This window comes from Akebia trifoliata, chromosome 10 (genome assembly GCF_017979445.1).
Source record: "Akebia trifoliata isolate Shusen 1 chromosome 10, ASM1797944v1, whole genome shotgun sequence".
NCBI classification, from domain to species: Eukaryota; Viridiplantae; Streptophyta; class Magnoliopsida; order Ranunculales; family Lardizabalaceae; genus Akebia; species Akebia trifoliata.
Window position 1 is genome coordinate 27,932,387 of NC_141384.1, and position 11,138 is coordinate 27,943,524.

Sequence of the window (11,138 nt, forward strand, 5' to 3'; positions counted from 1 at the left end):
TCTTAATTCTCAAAGCGGTAAAAACAGGAGAGCTTCTCTCAGTCTCTCACATCAACTCTAGGGTTTCTCTCTCTCTTTCTCTCATCTTCTTACTCCTCGATCAATCAATTTGAAGATCAAAATCCCAAATTTTCTCAGAAAAAACCCTAATTATGGACGATCCCTCAACTCCTTCGATCGAAAATCGATCAGAGACGAGAAGCCCCTCTTCTACATTTTCATCTCATTTGAATCTCCCACCAAACATGTCAAGAACCTCTCTATCGATTGAAACCTCGTCATCTTCTACTCACGTAGATCGCATGGTGTGCGCAGGTTACCATCCCTCACCTTCTAGAACAATCTACAGTGATAGATTCATCCCTAGTAGATCTGGTTCAAATTTCGCCCTCTTTGACATGTCGCCTTCGTCGAATTCTTCGCCCGAGGGACGGGACGATGGGTCTAGTGGTTACTCAAAGCGGTTGAGAACAGTTCTCTTTGGGCCGGATTCTGGGGTTGTTTCGCCGGTGACACCAGAGAAGCAATCTACATTGGATGGAAAGAGTTCTAGTAATGGAAATATCTTTAGATATAAGACGGAGACAAGGCGCTCAATGTATTCTCTTTCTCCATTTGGTTTTGATGATGCATTGGAAGGGGTTATCCCTAGCCCGTCTAAGAGACCGCGCAAGGTTCCTCAATCGCCTTACAAGGTGCATTTTTGTCCAATTAATGTTCTAGTTTTTATTTTTTGAGTTTTTTAAGTTTATTTTTAATGTGGGTGTATTCCCTATCACCTTACAAGGTGAATTTTTTGTTGAATTTAGTGTTTTAGTTTGTAATTTTTTTTTGAGTTATTCTATTTTATTTTTAATGTGGGTATGTTCCTCAATCGCCTTACAAGGTGAATTATTGGCGAATTTAGTGTTTTAGTTTGTATTTTTTTTTGGACTTTTCTACTTTATTTTTAATGTTGGTGTGTATCGGAATTGCCTTACAAGATGACTTTTTGTCTAATTTAGTGTTTTAGTTTGTATTTTTGTGTGTGTGTGTGTGGAGTTTTTCTACTTTATTTTTAACGTGGGTGTGTTCTGCAATCACCTTACAAGGTGAATTTATGTCGAATTTAGTCTTGTAGTTCGTATTTTTTGACTTTTTCTACTTTATTTTTAATGTGGGTGTGTTCCACAATCTCCTTACAAGGTGAATTTTTGTAGAATTTAGTGTTTTATTTTTTATTTTTTGAGTTTTTTTCTGATTTAATTTTAATGTGGGGGTGTTATTATAGGTGTTGGATGCACCTGCCTTGCAAGATGACTTCTATCTGAATCTTGTGGATTGGTCTTCGCATAATGTCTTGGCGGTGGGGTTGGGTAACTGTGTTTATTTATGGAATGCTTGCAACAGTAAGGTAAGCTGTTTTTTTTTTTTTTTCCCATTCCAATCTCGTGTTCGTGGTAAAAGGTTTGATTAGTTTGAGAGTTTACAAAGTCGTTCTTTCTTGGGTATAGAACACATACTCTTGGCATTTACTTCCATTGGTGGTTTGTGGAAAGAGAGAATAATTGAGTTTCCAAAGGGAAATGTCAATCACCACTGAATCGGGTTATACTATTACGGGATTTGTGTTTTTTGGTGTAAGCAGTTTGAGGCGTTCAAGGGTGTTTTCTTTGAGTATTTATTATCTTTGTGGGATTCAGTTTGTAAGCTAGAGGGCTAACTAGTTTTTATTTTATTTTATTATAATAATAATTATTATTATGATTATTATATCTTTTTATGCTTTTGTAAATTTACTATCGATTAATCTTGTAGTTTTCAAAATAAAGTTATGTTCTCAAGTTCTTTCGGCCTTGTAGCCTAATCTTATACACTTTGGCTCTCCATTTTTTTAATAATGTTTTTAGCACCATTTTTTATTTTAAATATTTCAAGATGGTTGAATTTCTTTACCTTTTCCCCTGTTTTTTTTTTCTTCCTGAATTCACATGATGATAGATTTCTGTCTTGGCATTACATGTAGGTATCAAAATTATGTGACTTAGGAATGGATGACAGTGTTTGTTCAGTGGGATGGGCGCAACGTGGCACGCAGCTGGCCGTTGGAACTAATAATGGCGAAGTTCAGGTAAAAGATCTTTGTTTAATGTGTAGAACTTTTATATCAAAACAAAAAAGGAAACACTCCAATATACAAAATCTCTAGGCAACATGTTCTAGTGAGAGGAGTCACTCAATATTTCACTAAAAGCTACACAAAATCAGCTGCTTTTGGTGTCTCCAAGAATAATGACATCCCAATTTTAAATGGAACTACCAGAAGTCGTTTCTCTAAATATACAAGGGTAGAGCTCCAATGAAATAATGTGGTCATGATCTTTCCTTAACCTGATCAAGGGAGCTGAACTTGTAAAAAAAAAAATATTTTGTTCATGTCTTCCCAAATATTCCAAATAATAGCAAAGGGGAACAGTCTGCAAAGAGTATGACCAACATCAATTGAGCCTGTAAACCATGCATAAATTAGCTCTAAGAAACTTTGAACATGACCGAGGATCACATTTTTAGAAATCTAACTTCGTAACTTTTGGGGAAAGACTTAGACTCTAGTCAAACACACTATTTATTGAAGATCATTTACTTAAAAGCTAAACAGATTTCCTAAAGTCATCCACAATTCATAAAGTCAACGTTTTTTGTCAAGCTTCTGATGTGTCCTTGCTAGAGAACAAGTACAATGCCCACCATTGGTTGTTAGAGCCTTGATAGGTTATATCTATATAGGGAGCTGTTCGGCATTAGCTGAAATAACAGACGTTTTTGCAAACGTCTTGGGGCCATTGGATAAGACGCAGATTGACGGTGCAGATCTATTTTACGTTAAGTAAAAAATTATCATACTTTTTACAGCGCCATCATTTAATTTTGATATATTTAGTGCTACCTCACTCACAACTTAAATCCCAAAAGAACAGAGAGTTCTGTTCTCTCTTCTCCTTCTCCCTGCTCGACCCTCTTACTCTCGTTTGCTAAAACGTCCCTCTTTATCTATCTCTGCGCTGCAACTCGCTCTCTCTCTTGCGCTGCAACTCCCTCTCTCTTGCTGCAACTATCTCTCTCGCACCCCCTCCCCCCTCCCCCTTCAACTATATTTTTAAGAAAAAAAAATATAAAAACTAAGATGTATATAAGATTCATGTTGAGCAGCAATTGAAAATAATGTCGTTGCTCAGTCCACCGGAAACCAAAAACTCCTTCCCAAGCCTAAAATCTGACGGCACAGATTATCATCTCTTCCTTTTCTACTTTGCCGGAATCTGACACTATTCTGACCTTTTTCTTGCATTGTTGGCTGCAGCTTTTTCCTCTCTTCTTCGATTTATAATGTACTACTCAGAGATATATACATCCATATTTCTGCAAATTTTCACAAAAAATATGCAAATATTTGTATTCTTTGTGCGTGTATCGTGCAAAGTGGAATCTATTGAGTGGAATTTATAGAGAGTGGAGAGGTGGTTGAAATACTGATATTCTGTGGGCTTCAGTCCCACTTTTTACCAAACAGGGGTAATGTTTGCTTAAAATTTACTGAAACAGCCATTGGTTTTGAAACCTTTTTTACTCGATTCTTGACTCATCTATCTGACGGTCTGAAATGGTTAAAAGTTTGGACTTTTTTTAACTCCTCCGTACGATGTTTGAAAATGAAAGCATGTTTCCATTGTCGAGCTCTTATGACTTCGTCTACTACAGTCTACAGTTGAGGGGGGAGGGGGTGCGAGAGAGATAGTTGCAGCGCGAGAGAGATAGGGAGTTGCAACGAGAGAGAGAGAGAGAGAGTCGATTTGCAGCGAGAGAGAGAGCGAGTTGCAGCGAGAGATAGAGAAAGAGAGGACGTTTTAGCAAATGAGAGAGAGAGAGTCAAGCAGGGAGAAGGAGAAGAGAGAACATAACTCTCTGTTCTTTTGGGATTTAAGTTGTGAGGGAGGTAGCACTAAATATATCAAAATTAAAGGATGGCACTGTAAAAAGTGTGATAATTTTCTTAACGTAAAATAGATCTACGTCGTCGATCTACATCTTATCCAACGGCCTCAAGACGTTTGCTAAAACGTTTGTTATTTCAGTTGATGCCGAACGGCTCCTATATATATATGGAAAATTGGGCTTAGGCTCATAGCTTAGTTGTTTGACACATTGCAAAACCACTTTGAGGTTATGGGTTCAAGTCCAGGTTACCCATAAAAAAATGGAAAATGGTTATAGAGGAAAATGATTCATTCAGCCAATCCCGACCATTTTTGGGCTAAGGCTTTGATGATGATGGAAAAAACTTATAGAGGTATTCCTTGGAGTCTAAGGTGACATCAAGACAATACATGGAGGATAACTTTGGCAGGGATATGTGTAGGGATTGGGGCATGGTCAACATTGATTGCTGGGACTTACCCCAAAGGGAATATTTATATTTTATCAGTTGATTAGCCGCTTAGCCGCAAGGAGACAGTTTTTGTGGTGTTGCGTATAGAATTAGAATTGGGTGGTTGAAGTTCAGATTTCCATCTGGAGTATTATGACTAATGTATATCAATCATTCGAAAGGTTAAAGTTCTAATAAGACAACTATAACATCGAGTCACTAACCATTCTTTAAGGACAAGAATGTTTGCAACCAAGAAGCAATGTGTATTTATATAATTGATGTTAATTTGATAAGGATTTATGACCATAAGATATTGTCTGTTTTATTTATGTTCTACAATCGAATTTATGCATGGCTAAGACTTTAGTTGAATGTATTTCATTTTTCTGATGCTAAGTTGTATTAGTTAGCTGATGGCTTTGAAATCCTTGTTTAGATTTGGGATGCATCTCTTTCTAAGAGAATAAGGACTATGAACGGTCATCGGCTACGGGTTGGGGCTCTTGCTTGGAGTTCATCCATGTTGTCTTCAGGTAGCAGGGACAAGACTATTCTTCAACATGATATTCGTGCTCAGGAAGATTTTGTTAGCAAACTCACTGGTCACAAGTCAGAGGTTGGACCTTCATCCATCTAAGAGTTTTTCAATCCTCAAATATTGTTAAACAGTTTAATTTTCAATTCTGTTTGCTTCTCTTATTTTATTTTGGTTTTTAAATTTAGTAATATGAGTGCAGTGCCTTATTTATATTTGAAGTCCAACAGTGGTCCTTACGTTTATTTTTAAAATCCGCATCGACTGCTACTTATTTAATAATCAATTGGCTCCTATTTAGGTTTGTGGACTGAAGTGGTCTTATGATAACCGTGAACTTGCATCAGGGGGAAATGATAATAGAGTAAGTTGGTTTCATTCTTTTCCTTGCTTTACGGGATGTTCATTGGCATCAATTCATGTATTACTTTGCAATTCTTGGCTCTTTATATTTACTTTTTTACTATCTAAAAATTTCTTTTCTATGCAGCTTTTTGTTTGGAATAAACATTCAACGCAACCTCTTCTTCGATACCGTGAGCATACAGCAGCTGTAAAAGCAATCGCATGGTCTCCACATTTGTATGGGCTTCTTGCATCTGGCGGTGGTTCTACAGACCGATGCATTCGTTTCTGGAATACAACCACTAATTCACATCTTAGCTGTGTGGACACTGGAAGTCAGGTGATGTATTTGTCATTTATAAGGCTTTTGAATTTTGATTTGTTACCCATTTAAGTAGAAAGAATGTGCTACTACCATCTCTAGTATTCCATTAGGGTAATGTTATTATAACCTTAGACACTAACAAGAACTAAAATATGCGCTACGCTTTACCATTCTGTCAGTCTCAGCTTGCTTTAGGCCTTAAAGAATATAGTTTCTTGGTAACTAGTTGATTTTGTCTGATGATTGACATGATAACAATCCCAGATTTTACCTTCTTTATCATGGAATGAGAATCCATTTGATATGTAATGTGAATGGTCTGGAGCTTAGAATGTTGTACAAATTCTCACTTGGATGTAGTTAAAAATCAATTTCTTCAAGGCTACTTGAGCACATAAATTTACACAGAGTTAATGGCATGGACAGTATTGTGGTGAGGGTGGAAGGACCTCCTGCAATTTGGGTCTTGAAAGGAGTATGATTAGGAGATCGATGCCATCACCATTCGCTACTCCCTCTAAGGTGACCTTTCTTTGTTTCGATGGGAATGCGTTATAAGATACTGATAGTAGACCATTTGATTAGCTGGAAAGTTTCCTATTGAGGTGGGGAGATAATGTTCCAGCTTTTGGGCACGTGTTAGACATTTCTTGGCGGACATTTGGTGTGGAGGCTGTCTGCCATTTGTTTGGAAGGATTGAATGTTGACATTAATTTGGTTGTGATGAGGACCGATGCTTTCATGTTCTATTGGTCATCCATTTCTAGAGAGTGTAGAGGCTTAATTTTGAGGATTTTGTATTCAAATGGGAGGTTAATGTAAATTGTCTTGTTATAGACTATATTAGTGGGGAGCCACCCTGGCTCCGTCATTTATCTTCCTTTTTTCCTAGCATCAGATCTTTATCTTCGTCGTTCACATATTTAGCAATCAAGCAGTGATTTACTTTTAACTTGGATCAGTTAGAGAACCAATTATGTAGAGGTCGATTGTAATGGTCTGTTGTAAGGTGAAAAGCAAAGAAATAAAAGCCATGTTCATCAAATCTGAGGAGTAGCTAATCTTTTGCATTTGGAGTAGTATGTTACAAGATATTTTGAAGACATGTACTCCATGGTTTTTCATCTATGCTTTACTTGAGTGGGAGTGTTAGTAAGATTGTATATAATAGATAGAGTTTACTGTGACATTCTCTTCTTAAATACTACTGGTCGTTTATGTGCGTTATGAGATACTAATCTCCCCTATAATGTATAATGCAGGTATGCAGTCTTGTGTGGTCTAAGAATGTCAATGAACTTGTCAGCACCCATGGCTACTCCAAAAATCAAATAGTTGTTTGGAGATATCCTACCATGTCAAAGGTACATAAGTTGGAATTTTACTGAAACCCTGTCTTCACCCTTATACCTATCAAAAAGATAAAAATAAAAAATAAAATAAAAAACATATTAAAACCTCTAATTCATTTTTATAATTTTGTTTGCTGTTGCAGTTAGCAACACTTACTGGCCATACATACAGAGTTCTTTATCTTGCCATCTCACCTAATGGACAGGTAGTTTCACGTCCTTCCATTCCATTTTCCTCCCTTTTGTGGGGTTAATAAACAAGGGTCCGTTCTATTTGCACTCACCATTTTTGCCCGGTGCACTGACTGTCCTCTATAAATCTCACCCAAAGTGCGCTTTTAGTGGATGCAATGAAGCACGAATGGTGGGTGCAAATAGCCCGGCCCATAAACAAGCTGTGAGCTTCTTTTTTCTTTCTTTCTTAAAGTTCAATTGTCTTTTCCCAGGCAATTGTCACAGGAGCAGGAGATGAAACACTTCGGTTTTGGAATGTGTTCCCTTCTCCAAAATCTCAGGTAATGCATCATCTCCTTGGCACCAGGAGCGGAGGCTGGATTTTGTCCTCATGGTGACTATAAGAGCCAAAAAAAAAGGTTTTGTCGGGAGCAACCAGGAGCATAATAATATATATATATATATATATTTTTGGGAGGGGGAGGGCAATAGCTCATAAATTCTAATAGAATTTGTAAATTCTTGTGGAGGCAAGTGCCCCCATTTCCCCCACTGTAAATCGGCCTCTGTTTGGCGCCATGGCTACAAAACGACCATAAACTTGATTTAGGCAGAGCTCAGGATTATTCTATTCTGAATCATCACGTAACCATAACATGAGCAAGACTTGTATCCTATGTCCTAAAAAAGAACCAAATGTCTCATTCTTCGGGGCTCGTAGAAAAACCATTGTTTAGCCTTATCTTGGAAAACCATTTTTTTTTTATAGTTCTCTTATTTGTTTGTCTCCACCTTTATGATTATTAGTAGAAGAGAAATATCAACTTATATGTTATGATGGATCTGTTAATGGCAGAACTCTGACAGCGACATTGGAGCGTCGTCTCTTGGGAGAAGTCAAATCCGGTGACCTAAAACTTACGCAGATTTGGGCCTCGTCTTGCTAAAGCACATCATATCTGTTTGCTTAAAATGAACCAATACCTTTTGGGAAATTCATGTAATCCAAAGGAAGATACGACGATGAATCATCAAGGGTTAAGACATCTCTTTTGAATGATTTTGAATTTTTCCTCTCTTTTTTTTTTTTTTTCACTCAATAGAGAAATAGATGTATAGTGGGAGATGTTGTCTGCTCCCTTGCATAGTTGTATAATAACAGTGGTGTCAGTCATCTTAAAGAGGCATAAACATACTGAGATATAAATGAACATCTTGATGTAACATATTTCCATGGTTTTGTAAATAAAATATCTTTTTTCTTTCATCTTCATTTTTTGTTTGTTTCTTGTAGAAACCCTAGATTCCCCCCCCCCCCCCCAAAAAAAAAAAAAAAAAAAAAAAAACAGTCTCTGTTTGTGATTTTCTATTAGGCTCTGTATGATGGCAGGGAATCTGGTTTCTAATGAATGGGCTCTCATGGGCCCACCTAGGGTGGACAATCACTTTGGGCCGAAAAAAGAATTCAAAGTTAACTGGGAAATCGTATTTACAAGAAAAATCATTTTCCCAGCTATTCTTTACCAGCATTCATACATACCCTTCAATGCAGTCTTCTTTGAGTGAATTACCGAAAATGACTGGAATGTCCTTGTTTTCAATTTCTCTCTAAAATTATCTTTGTTCAGTTTAGTTCTTTGGGGCTATTTTCCTTACATGGTCAATGATGCTTGGCGGCTATGATGTGTAAAAAAGTATTTATTTTTCCTATACAGTGGTTGAATACTGAGGTCACTTGATGCCTTTGGACCTTTAAGCCCATGAGGCCCGCTGATTGGGCCGAAGTGTTTCCGGTAGACAAGGTTGCATAGGTGAGGTTAAGAATAATTTACCCTAGAGTTTCAAGAGCTTGAAGATGATAGAAAATCTAGGGTTTTTGATTAGAGGTGAAAAAAATGAGGGTATTTGGGACATTTTTATTAGTCTTTGATTGTAGACCAAGGTCAAGGGATGTATGCCATCTAAACACTACGGTGGTATCTCAAATGTTCAGCAAAACATAGAGGAGCAAGTCTAAATAACCCTGGAAATAATTGGGTTTGACTTGGGCCCACAATGTTAGGCACATAAGGTGCCATGATGGACATGGGCTTGTATTGTAAAACCCAATACTTGAGGCAAAGGCTAGACTTTTACTTCAGCCGGGTAATACTAAGCCCATTATTAAGGCTCTATATTATGATCCAAATCCTATCCAATAACAATTGGATCACGCCTGGATCAGATCAAATTCAATTGATAAGCAAAAGAATAATGATTTTTCGACGCCCCCCTCTGACACACACTTCAATACGCCCTCTGACGTTGCATGTGCTAGAACCATATATTCTTTTACTTGGGATACACAACTGCAAATATTTATGGAGATGTACAGTTGTGTATCCCTAGGGAAAAATCCATGGTTGCCACTCTAGGGGGCTTAAGAAAATCACGACTCTTAACACAAAATATACATGCTTTCTCACATTTTATCACATTTGGACATGGTTGATCTAGAAATGATATGATAGGTTATTAAATTAGATCCTTATTGGAACCCAAATCCAGTTTGAAATTCATCCATTTAGAATGTATCAAATTTTACTTCTCATCCTATCCATAGAAAACCCTAGTAGTTATCCAATTTTTTTTGACAATAGGATTTCTTGACATTTATTTTATTAAAACTCTACTAAGAATAAAAGAGGTTGGCCTAGTGGCAAGCCGAGTTTTGATAAGCTCCTCAACAATGGTAGGTCAAGTGTTCAAAACCTCACAAAGCTATGAATTCCTTGGGGCCACTCTCGAGGGTCCGCTTGACCCTCGATTCAACCAGTTGTGCACGTAGGACTTTTTGAGGGAGATGGGGTATGTGACCGTGGGATTAGTCTCACCCGAAGCAAAAAAACAAAAACAAAAAAAATATGTAAAAGGGGAATTAGAGTATCCATTTGAGAACCACATAAAACAATAAATAGAGATATTTATCGGGTAAACCTATCTATTGCAATTTTATTACAAAAAAAACTCCCTGACTTTATCAACTTTGTTATTAACACCTTACTTTATGAATCAAACTAGCATGACTAACATAGTAATATTTGAAATATTACTAAGGGTCGTTGGGCCACATGTATTATTAAATTGGCATTTAAACATAACAGTTTTCTAGATTTCATGGAAAAACTCATATTCAAAATAAATGAAAATTCAAAAATCCTTTTTGAGCTTGATCAAAATTGTTGAAAATAGGGCTTAAAATGGTACAGGTTTTATCTAAAATTTGAATGATCTAAATCCGAATTTAGTGGGTTTGATTTCATTAAGTATATTTGAATTAAAAAATGGTTCAGATATGAGTTAGTGGGTTTGATTTCATTAAGTATATCCAAATTAAAATATGATTTGCAAGTTATATTATTATATTTTTTAAGTCATCTTTCATCAACCAACAATAGTTGAGTTTAATGATCTAAGCCCGAATCTGACCCATTTTAAGCTCTAGCTGAAAATGAATGGATACCAAACTTCCAAATTTAAAAACTAAATTCAACATGAAAATTATCTTTTTTTATTTATAAATTATTTGTTTTTCAAAGTTCTTAGAATTTTGTCCTTTACAACCCTGAGGCATCAAATCAAGTTTCGGATTCTACAAATTGATGCGATTGGGTAAATAACTTGATTGTTATGAGATGGATCACTCTAAGATTTGTTGGGTAACTAACTTGATAAATTAAGATTTGGTGGGTAACAAACTCCATAAACTAAGGCTCCCTTAGGAGTTCTACTCCAAAGAAAATTTTTTTTTTTTATACTAAAAATGCAACAGTTGGACCTGCCAGTAAGTTGTACCAAAATTCAAGTGGTGGTGGTGGGCCCACAAATAAAAGTAACCATTGATTGGGGAAGCTGAAATTCCTTTCCTTTCACATGATAAGCCAACAACCACTCTTACTTTTCTCCATTCTCTTACCACTATTACTTAACTAAGGATTAACTAAGGACTATAGGGGAAT

At 36.6% G+C, this 11,138-nt stretch overlaps 1 protein-coding gene across 1 annotated transcript; it reads left to right on the forward strand.

Moving 5' to 3' along the window:
• LOC147393576 (B-type cell cycle switch protein ccs52A-like) lies at window positions 1-8,407 on the forward strand. The gene is made up of 10 exons (XM_086456191.1): window positions 1-695; window positions 1,271-1,393; window positions 2,006-2,110; window positions 4,845-5,024; window positions 5,245-5,307; window positions 5,434-5,628; window positions 6,877-6,978; window positions 7,110-7,172; window positions 7,413-7,481; window positions 7,997-8,407. Exons 1-10 carry the CDS (start codon window positions 153-155, stop codon window positions 8,048-8,050), a joined length of 1,497 nt encoding a protein of 498 aa, XP_086312317.1. The 5' UTR covers window positions 1-152; the 3' UTR covers window positions 8,051-8,407.
• The last annotated feature ends 2,731 nt before the right edge of the window (window positions 8,408-11,138 follow it).